The sequence below is a fragment of the Bombina bombina genome, chromosome 7 (assembly GCF_027579735.1).
Source record: "Bombina bombina isolate aBomBom1 chromosome 7, aBomBom1.pri, whole genome shotgun sequence".
NCBI lineage: Eukaryota > Metazoa > Chordata > Amphibia > Anura > Bombinatoridae > Bombina > Bombina bombina.
Genome location: NC_069505.1, coordinates 492,388,032 through 492,405,788, shown reverse-complemented (window position 1 = coordinate 492,405,788; position 17,757 = coordinate 492,388,032). Strand labels below are relative to the sequence as shown.

At 35.4% G+C, this 17,757-nt stretch overlaps 1 protein-coding gene across 2 annotated transcripts; it reads right to left on the bottom strand.

The window, feature by feature from the left end:
• Window positions 1–12,925: 12,925 nt before the first annotated feature.
• Window positions 12,926–16,090, bottom strand: LOC128636022 (homeobox protein otx5). 2 transcript variants are annotated; one of them, XM_053689094.1, is made up of 3 exons: window positions 15,987–16,090; window positions 14,408–14,576; window positions 12,926–13,549 (listed from the first exon to the last, which is right to left on the bottom strand). In XM_053689094.1, exons 1-3 carry the CDS (start codon window positions 16,088–16,090, stop codon window positions 12,926–12,928), a joined length of 897 nt encoding a protein of 298 aa, XP_053545069.1. The 2 variants fall into 2 exon arrangements, with proteins under 2 accessions (XP_053545069.1, XP_053545070.1); XM_053689095.1 differs by having other exon boundaries at window positions 14,408–14,559; window positions 15,994–16,090.
• Window positions 16,091–17,757: the final 1,667 nt, after the last annotated feature.

Genomic DNA, 17,757 nt, shown 5'->3' with positions numbered 1-17,757 from the left:
TTTACATGAGAAAATGTATGTTTTATTTTGTGTTTTTATTCATGTTTTCTTTGCTATGTGACAGAGATACAGATCCTAGGGCCTACTTAACACAGCCTACTTTCTATACTCTACAACCACGCCTGCATGCCTATCACCTATTGCAGTCATCAAACTATAGACACCAGACACACCAGCACCATGGAAGGCCACACTAAAACTCTCACCTTACTGAGCCAGAATACCAAAGGCTTGAATTCTGCACAAAAACGCTCATTAGCCATGAGAGACTTACATAGGAAAGGGGGTGATATTCTCTTCCTTCAAGAGACTCATTTTTTAAAACACAAGGAGCCTAGCTATTTTGGAGGTTTCTACACTCAAAGTTTTCACAGCTCATTTGACCACAAAAGGCACGGCGTAAGCATCCTTATTAGCAGGCAGATTCCTTTTACACATATCCACACTTTCACTGACACTGAAGGCAGGTTTTTATGTGTAACTGGCACCTTGTTTGGCTCCCCGGTGACACTGGTTAATCTTTATGCTCCCAACACCAGACAACTTCCCTTTTTTAGGAAAAGTTTTGCTAAGATTCTAGACCACACAATAGGTGCACTATATCTTGGGGGAGACTTCAATCTCCCTATTCAACCACATTTAGATTCCTCGAACCCTCGGCCCACAACACCTAAACACACAATCAAACAACTATGGAAACTTATGCTAGACCAAACACTGTTTGACACCTGGAGATTCGTCCACCCTGAGAAGAGGGACTATACCTTTTTCTCTGCCCCTCATAGTTCATATAGTAGAATTGATTACCTTTTTACTAATCAAAGAGGCCTTTCCAATGTACTATCTTCCAGGCTCTCACATACCGTTTGGTCAGACCACTCGGCTGTAATAACAACACTTAAATGGCCATCAGCACCTAGTGGCAACTTTCAGTGGAAACTAGATGAGAAACTATTAGATTCCCCAACTCTAGTTTCCAATTTAGAAAAGCTTCTACAGGAGTTTTTTCAGATTTAATTCCTTACCGGAAACAAACCCTTTTGTTGTCTGGGAGGCTCACAAATGCTTCATCAGGGGGGAATTAATAAAACAACAAGCACAAGCTAGAAAGAAAGCACGGCAGGTATATAAAACATCCACTGACCTACTAGCCAAACTTGAATATGACCATAAACGAAACCCTTCCTCCCCCCAACTATTAGCTGACTTAATGAAAGCCAGGAAAACAGTTCATGACTTACAACTTAGTGAAGCTAATGCACTGGCCTTACTGACTAAACAAAAATTTTACTTCGAAAGCAATAGAGCGGGAAAACTCCTAGCACGCTCCTTAAAACTGAAAAAACTTAAAACCTTCATTCATGAAATTAAATCTCCAACGAACCAAACTGTCAATACCACCCCTGAAATACTTTCCCAGTTTGAGGCGTATTATTCCAATCTTTACAACCTCACTAACCCTGACCGCCCCCCTGACCCCAGTAATGCCATAAACAGCTATCTTCTAAACACCCCTTTACCGCAACTTTCTGATGCACAAGCGACAGAACTGGACGAACCCTTCTCAATGACAGAGCTCATAACCACCCTTAAAGATTTACCATCGGGCAAAAGCCCTGGCCCTGACGGTCTCTCGGTCGCTTATTACAAAAAGTTCGCACCCAGCCTGCTTCCACAATTATGCACCTTATTTAACTTAGTTGACCAGGAACACCCTTTTCTTCCCCCTATGCTGGAAGCACACATTTCAGTGATCCCTAAACCCAGAAAGCCCACAGATAGCCCATCTAATTTTCGTCCCATCTCGCTACTAAACGTAGACGTTAAGCTTTATGCTAAACTCATAGCCAATAGACTTAATAAGTTCCTCCCCCAACTGATCCACACAAATCAAGTAGGTTTTGTCCCCAGAAGAGAGGCGCGAGACAACACCATCAAAATCCTAAACTTAATCGAATACACTCAGTCACAAAACATTCCTTCTATCTTCCTTGCCATCGATGCCGAAAAGGCTTTTGATAGGTTGGATTGGTTGTTCCTCAGATCAACGCTCACTCGTTTTGGCCTGAGAAACAAACTCATTGAGAAAATATTTGCCTTATACCACATGCCGAAAGCCCGTATTAAGTTAAATGATTCTCTGTCAAATGCATTCCCAATAACAAATGGAACGAGGCAGGGCTGCCCTCTTTCCCCCATTTTGTTTATTCTGGCCATGGAGGTTCTTGCCTCCAGGATTAGGAATGACGAAAAAGTCCACGGTATCCACATAGCAGATACTCACTACAAACTAACACTCTACGCGGACGATATTTTATTTTCACTGACTTCCCCCTCACAATCTCTAGAAGCACTTTTGCCGGCTTTAGGTACCTATAGCACTCTCTCTAATTTCAAAATAAATAAGCAGAAATCCGAGTTTCTAGGTATCGACATCTCAGACCAGACAGCCCAGCAGATCACTAATCACTACCAATTCCGGTTCCAACCTTCTTCCATAAATTATCTAGGGATAAAGCTAACGACCTCAAAAGAGGCTCTACACCACCAAAACCACCAACACCTTTTTGATTCCATCAGAACAGACATGGGTGCTTGGCGTAACAAATTCCTCTCCTGGCTTGGTAGAGTCCAAGCATTCAAAATGAGCATCCTGCCTCGCTTTTTATATATGTTCCAAACCCTACCCATCCAACCTCCCCTACATTACATTTGCAGTGTGCAATCTTTCGTTAATGGCTTTATATGGGCCCATAAATGCCCTAGAATCTCTAAAACCACCCTCTACAGGAAAAGGGACGAGGGGGGACTAGGAGTACCCAACCTTTTACTTTACTCACAGGCAGCACAACTGACTAGAATAGTCGACTGGTGCATAAACAGTATTGATAAAGAATGGGTCAAGCTTGAGCATGATCTATCTACTTCACGAAGTCTGGGGTCAGTGTGCTGGACATACAGGCAACATAGGACATTACCACCTCTTACACCCTCGTTAGTAACTGATACACTCTCCACATGGGACCACCTCATAGGTTCACAGAAAGGCATATCGACCTTACCCTCGCCACTTACCCCCCTACTGCACAACAAAGACTTTCCTCCACTACTTCAAAAACGGTCCCAGGAACTGTACACACTATCTGCGGGTTTACCCTGCCATCTTGTCCTAGAAAAAGGTACCATCATTCAGAAAACCGCCCTTGCGGACAAGAACATAAGCTTTTTTGAAAGATGGTTCGAATATTTACAACTAGCACACTTTTTCTCCCACCACAAAGACAAACATAATCTGGTAAGAAATCTAAACCCATTCGAAACACTATGCCATTCCACACTATTAGCGCAGGGCACTCTCTCTAAGATATATAAAATCCTAATTACTCTACACTCCAAAAACCTTCCGTCATATACAAAAGCATGGGAAGCCGAGTTGGGACATGAGATCCCCTCTGAGACATGGGACATAATATTTCAACAAATGGGGAAGGCTCCCTCCTCAATGGGAATCACTGAGACGAACATAAACCTCTTAGAAAGATGGTACCTTTACCCCAGCAGGCTCGCTAAGATTTATCCCCACACAGATCCACTATGTTGGAGAGACTGCAAACAAGTAGGAACACTCCTCCACATCTGGTGGGATTGCCCCACACTTCAGCCTTTCTGGCTGGACATCCACAGAGAAATTCAAAAGGTACTCACTATAACTATCCCCTTCAATCCTTTAACGCTATTATTTAACAAACCCCCTAAGATCAAATGCAAATACAGACAGGTCTTATTATACATTATGCTCAGTGGGGCTAAGCAACTGATCCCTAGACTGTGGAAACAACGACACATTCCTACTCAAAAAGACTGGGTGCATAATGTCACTCTTCTCCTTTCCCTGGAAAGGTTTCACTACCAGAAAACAAAAAGGATGGATTTCTACTGCGCCATGTCATTCTATTGGGAAACATACACTCACACACTTTCTAGACCTCTGCCATAACTAACTAACAATTCTCTGGCACTCAGACAACTTGTACAGCCATATTAACCCCCGTAGTACATAACAAAACTAGGACACATCTGACTCACCCGGAAATTCACCCTTGAGCCACACTCCATCCGAACTGGTTCCCTAGACCTTATACCCTATCACTCAACTAATACCTTGATGACTGCAACTTATTTCTCACGTGTATCAATATCAGTAAGACCCTTCTATTTCTTACATGGATCTCTGTCGCATTGCTTTGTTTAAATGTTAAGTGTTAAGTGGAAGTTTCATCCACATGTGTTATTTTAAAAAAGGAAAAAATCCACAAGCTACTATGAACTTTGCCAGAACTTTATATGGGACTCTACAAATGCTTGGTTCCTTGGATCTGCATACAATAGATAGTACTGATCCTGCCTTTTGTATATTTCATTTTCATTGTTTTATTGTCTATGTTATATTACGCCGGATTATATCCATGGCAATTGTAAAATTGTAAAATTATCATTTATACTAATAAAGCTTGTTGGAAAAAAAAAAAAAATGAGGCTTTTGCAAGGCGGCGTCTTGGTCTTCGCTTCATACTTTTTCCAAATTCTACAAATTTGATACTTTTGCTTCTTCGGAGGCTATTTTTGGGAGAAAGGTTTTACAGGCAGTGGTACCTTCTGTTTAAGTACCTGCCTTGTCCCTCCCTTCATACGTGTACTTTAGCTTTGGTATTGGTATCCCACAAGTAATGGATGATCCGTGGACTGGATACACCTTACAAGAGAAAACACAATTTATGCTTACCTGATAAATTTATTTCTCTTGTGGTGTATCCAGACCACGGCCCGCCCTGTCATTTTAAGGCAGGTCAAAATTTTAGATTAAACTACAGTCACCACTGCACCCTATGGTTTCTCCTTTCTCGGCTTGTTTCGGTCGAATGACTGGATATGGCAGTTAGGGGAGGAGCTATATAGCAGCTCTGCTGTGGGTGATCCTCTTGCAACTTCCTGTTGGGAAGGAGAATATCCCACAAGTAATTGATGATCCGTGGACTGGATACACCACAAGAGAAATAAATTTATCAGGTAGGCATAAATTGTGTTTTTTCTGTTGCTTATATCTCTTCTTATACAACAGAACATTCTGCTGGCCATCCCTGCAGAGCTATGGCATTCTTAAACAAATTTAAATTGGCTGAAATAATTAATTACCAAGTCCCATTCCTCTTTTGTTAAAGGGACAGTCAGAATTGTTATTGTTTAAAAAGATAGATAACGCCTTTGCTACCCATTCCCCAGCTTTGTACAACCAACATTGTTATATTAATATACTTTATAACATTTAAATATATAAAACAAAGAGAATGATACTTGTGCTATAACACTATATATATATCCGCACGATCAGACTTATCTGGGAGTACGACAGCGATGCCAACTTGAATGTCGAAATTTATGTTTTTCCGGGACATATCTGTTTTAAAGAAGGCCCAAGTAGGGGCCGAAACATCAACAATTACAGTATGAACTGGATGTATTATAAATAAAAATGAACGTGGATTATCATATAAATATGCCTGTGAGTGCCCTTCTATATATCTGACTACACCATTAAGGTTGGAGTGCTGGGCTACCGGCTAAAATATATATATATATATATATAAATATATATATATATATATATATACTGTGTATATATATATATATATATATATATATATAGAAAACACATATATTAAACGTGCAGCCGCAGAATACTAATCAGTAAAAGGCACAAAGGAGTATAAAAATTATACAAAATGTACACTAAATTAAGCACAGAGTAATAGAATATACGTAGTGTATATAGAGCACAGTCCAAAACAAGGAGGCAGCTGTTAGTCACCACCAGCTATGAACAGAACTCCCAAAACAATATATTGTGGTAATAAACCCCTATACCAAATCACTTCCAGTTACCTCAATTCGTATGAGGTAAGTCAGCCACTGTGTGTGGGTTGGAGTTATACTCCCATGGACGTCCTGACTGCAGTCCCTGTTCCTGCAAGGTGTAGGATAGGTCCAGTATATTGTGTCACTCCTGTAGTATGGTAGATAACTAGGTCCAGCAATATTGTCACCTCTCCACAGTGCAATTGGTACATGCAAAAAGAAGTTTCAAAAACTAATAGTGAAGTACGTCTTTATTAAAAAAAAGAAATTAAAAAAGCATATAATGCACTCACAAGCAAAACCTCAAAATAAGGTAAGAGATTAGCATCAAGCAATTAATCACAGGAGGTGAGCCGGAACAAAAGTGTATCTATCCAGGTCCAGGAGTGGTATTCACTTGATACACATAAAATTACATTAGGTAACTTACCTCATACAGATTGAGATAACTAAAAAGAAGTGATTTGGTATAGGGGTTTATTCCCCACAATATAGAATGCCAGCCAGTAGAATGCCAGCTCAATCCTATTGGCTGATTGCATCAGCCAATAGGATTTTTTCTACCTTAATTCCTATTGGCTGATAGAATTCTATCACCCAATCGGAATTGAAGGGACGCCATCTTGGATGACGTCACTTAAAGGAACCGTCATTTAGTAAGAATACTTCGTTGGAAGAGGATGCTCTGCGCCGGATGTCTTGAAGATGGACCCGCTCCGCGCCGGATGGATGGATGAAGATAGAAGATGCCGTCTGGATGAAGACTTCTGCCCATCTGGAGGACCACTTCGCCCGGCTTGGATGAAGACTTCTCCTGGCTTCGTTGAGGACTTCGGCCCAGTTCGATGAAGACTTCTCCCGGTAAGGTGATCTTCAAGGGGTTAGTGTTAGGTTTTTTTAAGGGGGTATTGGGTGGGTTTTAGAGTAGGGTTGGTTGTGTGGGTGGTGGGTTTTAATGTTTCGGGGGATTTGCCATTTTTTTTACAGGTAAAAGTGCTGATTACTTTGGGGCAATGCCCCGCAAAAGGCCCTTTTAAGGGCTATTTGTAATTTAGTGTAGGGTAGGGCTTTTTTATTTTGGAGGGGCTTTTTTATTTTGTTAGGGGTATTAGATTAGGTGCAATTAGTTTAAAAATCTTGTAATTTGTTTATTATTTTCTGTAATTTAGTGTTTGTTTTTTGTACTTTAGATAATTGTATTTAATTGTATTTAATTTAGGGAATTCATTTAATTATAGTGTAGTGTTAGGTTTTAGTGTAATTTAGGTTAGGTTTTATTTTACAGGTAAATTTGTCTTTATTTTAACTAGGTAGTTATTAAATAGTTAATAACTATTTAATAACTATTCTACCTAGTTAAAATAAATACAAACTTACCTGTAAAATAAAAATAATCCCTAAGCTATATACAATGTAACTATTATATTGTAGCTAACTTAGGGTTTACTTTATAGGTAAGTATTTCGTTTTAAATAGGAATTATTTAGTTAATTATAGTAATTTTATTTAGATTTATTTAAATTATATTTAAGTTAGTGGGGGTTAGGGTTAGACTTAGGTTTAGAGGTTAATAAATTTAGAATAGTGGCGGCGACGTTGGGGGCGGCAGATTAGGGGTTAATAAATGTAGGTAGGTGGCGGCGATGTTAGGGACGGCAGATTAGGGGTTAATAATATTTAACTAATGTTTGCAATGCGGTAGTGCGGCGGTTTAAGGGTTAATATGTTTATTATAGTGTTGGCGACGTTGGGGGCGGCAGATTAGGGGTTAAGAAGTGTAGGTAGGTTGCGGCGACATTGGGGGAGGCAGATAAGGGGTTAATAAATATAATGTAGGTGTCGGCGGTGTTGGGGGCAGCAGATTAGGGGTTCATAAGTATAATGTAGGTGGCGGCAGTGTCCGGAGCGGCAGATTAGGGGTTAATAATATAATGTAGGTTGCGGCGATGTCGGGGTTCATGTTAGGGTATTAGGTGTAGACATAACTTTTATTTCCCCATAGGAATTAATGGGGCTGCGTTAATGAGTTTTACGCTGCTTTTTTGCAGGTGTTAGACTTTTTTTCAGCCGGCTCTCTCCGTTGATTCCTATGGGGAAATCGTGCACGAGCACGTTACACCAGCTCACCGCTAACGTAAGCAGCGCTGGTATTGGAGTGTGGTAATGAGCAAAATTTTGCCCAACACTCACTTCTTGTCTGGTTTGTAAAAACCCGTAATACCAGCGCTGTCTGTAAGTGAGCGGTGAGCATAAACTGCTCGTTAGCACCGCACAGCCTCTAACGCAAAACTCGTAATCTAGGTGAAGGTAATTACAGAGGTAAAAAGTGTATTTCTATAACAGTGTTGGTTATGCAAAACTGGGGAATGGATAATAAAGGGATTATCTATCTTTTTAAACAATAACAATTTTTGGGTTGACTGTCCCTTTTCTGCTAGCAAAGAACCATTAAATCTGTAATTACACTTAGGGTTTGCAGTGTTAAATGTTAGATTCACCTAAGTAATCACTTCTTATTTGAACATTAACTTACAATTTTTGTATCATCTGCAAAACAAATGTTCCCCTAAATCTCACTGCCAATATTACTAACTAATAAGTATGTTAAACAGGACCAAAATCTGACCTCTTGCAGAACACTGCTAGTAACTGCCCCCTCTATGAATGCACTTTATTAATTATTATTATTATCAGTTAATATTATCAGTCATTTGTAGAGCGCCAACAGGTTCCGCAGCTCTATTAATAAAAACACACTGCTGTCTTTTAACCAAATCGTTGAGTCTAGTTCAAAGCAATGCATTTTATAAATTGGTTATGTTTGACAGGTTTAAGTGATTCACTACACGAGGTTCATCTACTGGTTAAAGGGACAGTATACTGTACAATCTTTTTTTACCTTAATGTGTTTCCGATGACTTGATATACCAGCTGCAGATTATAACATGTATGAGAAAATGCATTTTCGGGTTTATTTGTGCATATGAAATAGCTGGTTTTGTGCTTTTAAACCACAACCTATTAAAATGGGTTGAGCTTGCAGGTAAAATTGGTTCTTTTTATTTTATTGCTTGGTTTACAAACACATGCTTCCTTACCTTATATTTGTCTGTAAATCAAAGCCCAATACTTGGAGAGAACAATGGAATATTAACATTTTATTACTTTCTTCTACACCCCACTGGGAGTGTAATTTCTTCTGCCGGCTGTATTTACATAGTTCTTCAATAGCCTATACTTAAAGGGACAGTATACTGTAAAAAAAATATGTCCCTTAATGTGTTTCCAATTGCTTTTTATTCCATCTGCAGAGTATAAAATGTATGTAAATTTGCCTGTTAAGGTTTATTTGTGTATATTAAATAGCTGGTTTTGTATATTTTGAAGCCACAACCTAATAAAATGGGTTGAGCTTGTAATTATAATCAAATCTCATTACTTTATCACATTGTGTACATATACCAGCTTCTTTATTTTATATCTGTCCATAATCCAAAGACCAATACTTAGAGAGAACAATGGAAACTTAACATTGTATTACTTTATCTCTTCTATACCCCACTGGGAGTGTAATTTCTTCTGCTGGTTTTGTGTTAACACCGATTATCTATAGCTTGGACCTAAGGCCAGAAACTTTCAGAATGGGTGGGGATACCACAGGCTAAATCAACTATTTAAAATGCCAATATAATGGTAAAGAAACTACTTGTAAACAATTTAATACACTCCAACAGGTAAAGTGGATCACTGGGAACAATTTAATGGGGAGCAAAATTTTTAATAAACCGTCCCTTTAAGTATAGAAGCTTTCAGTATAGGTAGGGATTCAACAGGCTAAATCAGCTATTTTAAATGTTGAAATAAGGATAAAGGAGCTATTTGTAAACAATTTAATACACTCCAGCAGGTAAAATGGATCATTAGGAACATATTAGAGTGGAGAAAATTTTTGGGTAAACTGTCCCTTTTTAACATAGTTATGTATGAAGTACTGTGTTGGTTATGCATAAGGGGCACATACATCAGTTATTTGTGAGGTTTTGTACAAAGGAGCCTTAGAATCTAGTCTTATGTCTATGTTCTTTCTGTGTGAGGGACACACAGATCCTAGATGTTTGAGCTGGTTATTTTTACAGAAGCCATAGATGCTAGATGTTTGGGCTGGTTACGACTTAGAAACCCATATACCTTAGATATATAAGATAGTTATGCATGATGGGCCTAGTATGTAGGTGCCAATAGGTCATTTATATGTAAGTTGGTTATGTGTGAGTGAATAATAGATTCTTGAAAAAGGAGCTGAGGACATTGTTCATTGAATTATGGCATGGTTTTGTTTGTTTTTTAATTAGGAAATATGAGGCTATAACCCTACGTTGTTAGATTTTGTTAGGCTAAATTGTTACCAAACATATATTAAACTTTTTGTCTGTTATCAATAAAATAATAATAAAAAATTGCTGTTCATATAAATGTGTTATAAATCATATTTTTGTATTCTGTAGAGATATGCTGTGTGGTATCTATAATGTAAAAAAAAACCCAATACAAATTAAATTAAAAAAATTACGTAGAACTTGTGTAGGTACCTTATAGAAATACTGTACTGGATATCTGGACATTTGTCTATAAACAAAATGGTGGTGTAAAAATCAATAGTATTATAATACAACATTTAATAAGTATTATTAAATTCTTGAATTGTTTAATATATTTAATGTTCCCATATAATTTTAACATATTTTTTAATGCATATAAATATAGTTTACTTGATTTATGTACCCAATTGTCATTGTAAAATTGAAGATGTTTATTAAATGTATGGTATCTTATATCTAGATAGATACTCAGCATAGGTCATGTAAGTTGTGTTATATTTTTATACTGGATTACATAAAGGGCTATTTTTACATCACTACTTACTCCTGAGTCAATTTACTAGGGGGAATAGAGTGCTTATATATATATATATATATATATATATATATATATACAGTATATATTATTTCTGTAATCGCTTCATATTGACGGGGATTCTAACTATGATTTTTGTATACAAAATAGTCATTACAAAGGAGGACTAATATATCTTGTTGCATTATATTATATTATATATATATATATATATATATATATATATATATATATATATATATATATATATATATATATATATATATATATATTTAAAGGAATATGAAATCCAAAATTTTAATTCATGATTTAGATACAGCATGCAATTTTTAGCAGCTTTTTAATATACTTCTATTATCAAATTTCCTTCGTTCTCTTGGTATCTTTTGTTGAAAATCAGGGATTTAAGCTTAGGGATAGGCCCATTTCTGGAGCACTACTTGGCAGAGGTTTTGCAAGAATGTAATCCATTTGCAAGAACACTAGAGGGCAGCACTATTTCCTGGCATGTAGTACTCCAGATACCTACCTAGGTATCTTTTCAACACAGAATATCATGGGAACTAAGCAAATTTGGTAACATAAGTAAATTTGATTTTTTTTTTTTTTAAATGGTATGCTCTGTCTCAATCGCAAAAAAATGTTTTTTTGGGTTTCATATCTATTTAAATAAAGTTCACTTGATTTTCGTGGCCAGTTCTTATTGTAATATTAAAAATGTGAATGATTAAATTGATTGTATTATATTTTACTTTGATACCCATTTAATTAAAAATATTTTTTTTCTTTACATAGGACTTTTTATTCCATTTAGGATAAGCCCTACGTAAAGGATAGGAATAAGAAAATGTACTGTAAATACTTACTAAATATTCTCTTTATAAATCACACAATACACATCAGAGTTTCTTTCATTGGAATATTTTAATATTTCACACAGCTGTTTTTTTTTCTTACAATAATTATTATTACAATGCAGGTATGGGAGATAGTCTTCTAACCTTTTCATTAAGACATTAGCATTGATTTTCTCCAGAGAACAAAAACTTCTACACAACACAAAAGGGCTAATTACAATAACCAAGAAAACGTAACAAATAGGTACACAAATCTATTCTGTAGCCCTATATTCTTTTAAGTGAACAGGGCAGGAAAAAACAAGACAAACAAACAATTTACAAAATAAATTAAATACTGAGAACATATATGCTGTATATTATTGGTTAGTGACTACAGTTGACAATGTTCTTTTTTTATATATATGTATATACAAATGCGCTGTGTTACTATCAGACAAAAGTCATGGGTTTATGACAACGCAAATGGTTCATTTTTACCAACCTACATACAGGATATTTATTAGTAAAACATAAAAATGATAATCCTTATACCATATTTTCCAACCATGAAACTAAATGAGTCTCATCAAATTTGATCAAATTCTCCATCTTCATATCTATTTGCACATATGGTGTTAAATTGAAATCACTGTTGAAAACACTTATTTATAAGAGAGTTCAATCAGCAAGGCATCATATTTATCCATTACTTCATTGGATTTATACTGACCAATGTAGGCCACAAATTTGGACATTCTGAAAGCTTCTGAATTGAAGGGTGTGTTCTATAATTGTTGGAGCTAGGGCTACAACAAAAAAAAACATTTTAGCTAACCTTGCAGTCTTGAATAAAATTCTCTAAAAAAACTCACAATCAAAAATCAGGCTCACTTGATACTTGTGGTGTTCCTTGTTCAAAGTGCTTTAAGCAGATCACCTGCAAGTTTGCCAGAATACCACCTTTATCATCCCTCTAACTTCTTCAGATTTATGGGCAACAACCTTCAATATAAAGCAATAAAAAATATGTACCCTAAAAACAAAGAAGTAGAACAAAAAAGTTTCCATTCCTAGGCTTCTCAAAATCTTTGGATTTTACTGGCAGTTCCTTCTAAGGAGAATACCCTCAAGTTATAAATTATTAATAAGGTAGGTGTTTCTGTAACTTCCCACATAATATCATGCATGCCATGGATGATGGCTCTTCTAAAAGAGCAGAGCTGAAGATGACAACAATTAAGGTGGGCATTCTGCTTTGTTTACAAGACCTGGAATTTCCATGAACTTTGGTCCTTATAATCTAAGCAGTCAGTGGCATTGAAATTTAGCTTCCAGGAGGAAGTTTGGTCTTTGTAGTCTAGGCAATCCACAGAGGTGAAACCAAGGCTGGATGCTCCATACCCCTGAGCAGACAGAGATGCAGGAGATTGGCTTAGGTGACTTCCCATGGTAGAAGTGGCAATTGGACTTAATGTGGCTCCAGAGGCTGAGAGCTGAGGGTGCATTGGAGATAAATAGGAACTACAGTCCAGCCCTGTGAAGTATGAAGAAGACCCTCCATAGCTCTGAGTGTATGCAGGGGCCTGGCTGTATGTCATGGGATATCCAGCTGATCTCTGCATGCAAGGAGTTGTAGCCCCAGTAAGGGGATCTGGGATGGGGGAGATGGAGGCTGGGCTCCATATAGACACAGTGGCACTTGCTGTTGAGCTGGGGGTCACTGCTGTACCAGGAGGCGGAGGACTGTACTGCCCATTAGTGCTGGCTTCTGAATTGGTCTCTCTGGCTGGTGATGTCTTCTTTTTTGCCGGACGAGGCTTGGCCTGTCCACTGCTCTGTTGTTGCTGCTGACGGCATTTAGCCCTTCTGTTCTTGAACCAAACCTGAAATTAATGGAGATGGTAGAAAAATTGGGTTACCAATCAGCTGGCATATGTATATTATGTCCTACCTTTAAAATTGATGCAACAATTTTCAATTATATTTTAAAAAGATAATAAACTATCATATAATCACTCCTAATGCCCCTATTTCCAAATAAGTAAGTAGCCAAGAAAACACCACTATGTAACCACAGCTTCTTTTTTTTTTACTTTAGACCAATTCATATTTTCCTTACACAAAGAAAAAAAATTAAACTAGATATGTTAATCTCTTAGGGGTACTTGATGACTGTAATTGAACAACACTGGCCTACATCACTTTAATTAAGGTGATCAGATCTTGAGAAAGGCTTATATTATACAAATAACTGCTTGTTGAGTTATGACTGTTTCCCAAGAATGTATAAAATTGAAATGTCGTTTTAAGTTAAAGAAAATGTCTACATTGGGTTATTGGGTAGGCCAAGAATATATATATATATATATATATATATATATATATATATATATATATATATATATATATATATATATATTATTTCTTTTACTAACCACATTTCATGTAAAATAATATTTAAATTTATATGATATGGAAAAATTAAGACTGTAGTCAATAATAATTGATTTTCCGAGCTTATATAATTAAAATAATTGAAAATGTTAACTGATTAATACTGCTCTATTATTTAGTGACTCTAAATACTCATATTGGCTGGTAGCTTTATCTTTTAACGTTGATATTAAGATAAACGTAGCACAGTTTAATGAGTATGTGTCCTTCATCAGCTATCTTAATATAATAAGTATTTGATTAATTAGGGGCACTTTCTATTAAATTATTCAAGGGAAATTTCTCACCTGCACACGTGACTCTGGCAAATTAATTTTAAGAGCCACTTCTTCCCTCATGAAGATATCTGGGTAGCGGGTTTTTGCAAAGAGAGCTTCCAAAATGTCCAACTGGGCTCTGGTGAAGGTAGTCCTTTCTCTTCTCTGCTTCCTAGGGGTGGCTGGAGGGGAGATTGAGGAGAGAGAGTGTGAGCATAAAATAGGGAAACAACAAAACTATCTAATTATACTACATAAATATACTATTTGAAAAGTACCTTTACCAATTGTTTCTTTTATTTTGGATCCCTGTTTTCTCCTATATTTATATGCTCTTTGATATTAAATTGTATTATGTTCTGTGTAGCTTTTATATTAATTAACTACATACTGTCTTAAACTGTAGATAAATAACTATCTTTATTTAACTTTGATCTCAATGTTTGTCACTTCAGATACTTAAAAACTGGTTATGTGTGGTCCCTATAATATATATATATATATATATATATATATATATATATATATATATATATTTATTTATTTATTAAAACTATATACACAAATTTAAGTTCCTAAAATATATATTGAAGCTAATTTATCATAGTTTACTCACCATATTAACATTCATAAAGGTTTACCCCCTCCTTCCCTCCCTGAAGTCTATAGAAATTAATTATATCTTGCCACATTTGCAAAATAAAGAATATATTTGAATTTTTTTTTACTTGTCAATGCCTTAATTTGTTTTTACATTTATATATATATATATATATATATATATAAATGTAATTTATTCTTACATAAAAAATTGACTCTATATGTAACTAAATGTATTGTATATAAATTATTTCACATTATATTAGTCCTGTAAAAAGTACATAGTATCCCCCAATCTCAACTGTATTCAAATCCTCTGCTAAGAAATACTTCATGTAATATTACATGAATAAAAGTATTTTCCTTTTTTAATTTTAATTTCAAATGTAACTCCATTGCTAACATAAATATATAATATGCTAGGCCTAGTTTCACAATCATAAAAACTTGAATTGCTTTTTATATATATTCTCCCATCTCCTTTACCATACGCAGTAAATTCTTGAAGTTTCTTATATATTTTGAACTTTACTTAGATTCCAACTAAATCTAAATTTTTAATGTGTATGTATGTATATATATATATATATATATATATATATATATATATATATATATATATATATATATATATATATATATATATATATATATATATATATATATATATATATGTATATGTGTGTGTGTGTATGTCAAATAATAACAAAATCAAAAGCAATCAAAAAATAATCAGTGGCTGATTATATAAACAATAAAATTAAATACTTGTTGAGATAAATACATAACATTTAAATTAATGTAAAATATACATGTTTCTCTATACATTTTATTTACATGCATTATTTGCTACAAGGAACACCAAGTGAACTTAAATGTATGCTTTACAGCACTTTTCTTTTTTAAAATCTATAACAGCTGGTTTGGATATTATCTTTTTACTGTACTTAACTCCAAAGTTTTTTTAAAAATTCACACACAAAAAAAAAACATAAAGTGAATAAAATTATACTTACTTGGGTACCCCACAGCTGAATGCAGGAGGTCCATGCCAGTCCCGGAAAGGGTCAGTCCATTGACTGCATAATGGGGTTGTTTAATGTAGGACATCATTTCAGAGAGCAGAATTCTTGTTGGTTGGATTGTACTTGAGTTTAAGGGGGTTACCCCTCTTTAGAGCTCCCTTTGTTTAGAAGGAAAGGTTCGGGTTGGCAATAAGGTTTCTCAGAAGAATCTGCAAGAAGGCATCAGAATTGGTCAAGGAAGATCCAAATTAAAGTTAACACACTAGAAAGTCCTCGTTGGTGTTCAGCTTTATGATATCCTTCATCCAAGACACATAATGACTGAGTTGAGACCAATGTTTGATTTAAACCTCTCACTCCAGACTATGGACTAATTAAATCAATTGTCCAAGCACTCCACACCCACATCATGCAACACCTCCCCCTTACAAGTCCCCAACACATACCACCCTCTTAAATTGGGGGTGGAGATTTTAACAAGGGTTTGAGGTGTGGTGAAACACAAAAGCTAAGAATGAGGCAGTAATGTTAATTTTATAATAAACAAACAGACAAGTTAATAACAGCACTGTTTTGTGGCTTATAAATTGATGGATATGGACTACCAAAAAACAAAAAAAGTTCTACAGTATCACTGTAACACACGATTACTGGTTAAAACCTATATTGATTGTAATTATTGTGATATAAAAATATAATTTGCAAAGTAATTCTGTATTATATTTATTGTTATATTAATTCAATGTGGCTGTCTATTGAACTTGTTCATATTAATAAGGATGGTCCAATAATTTAGATGTTTAAATATGTGTTTTATTAATTTCTATATATACAGTATGTTATAAGTATCCCTTTGTCTCAAATGGCTATTCTGGGTTTTCATGGTAGCGCATTAGAATAAAAACATTACCCCCTAACCCTACTATTGATAGTCAAATGCTACTCCATACAGTGAAGGCCCCAGGGGGGTAATGATACAGAACAATGCTACTCCAATGGGGTTCTGGATCGCACACAAAGATTTATTCAGTGTGGCAAAAATATTCGATATGTCCACAGCTAATGTCCCATTACAACAGTTTTTTTGTTTGGATGTCACCAAGGGAGTGTTAATTACATTGCTAATTAGGTAAACATGGGTTGGTAGATCAGCTGAATTCTCCAGGATAAGATCTTCTCTGAGAGAAGATTCCTGGAGATATCCATATAAGAACACCCTGGGGACAAATGCCTTTCATTTGCTGCATGATAAAATCTTCATGTTGAACAATTTGTATAATTATTTAATGAAACTCTTCATTTTGGGCAGTTAGTCTCTTAAATGCCCTGTTATCTACTTATTGGATGATTTATAGAATAGATTTAACCAAACAATAAAATTATAGTGGTAGTTTGCGAGAGGACGATGGTGTTTTGCCAGAAAATTGTTCAAGTTTTTTTTATATTGCCTTGTTGTTTTTTTTCTGTAAGCCTTTGCCCTATTTACCGCAACCACAAAACTCGTCTTCAAACCCCCAAGTTTAATTATTTTTCATTAAAGAAAAGTAAGAATACAGGAAAAGTAAGGAAATTATTTTTTATACCATTAAGAAACTGCACAATCCCTAATCATTGGACTTTTTTTTGTCAGCAAGGCCAATTTAACTATAATTTATGTGTGTGTATGTGTGTATATATGTATGTATGTATGTATGTATGTATGTATGTATGTATGTATGTATATATATATATATATATATATATATATATATATAT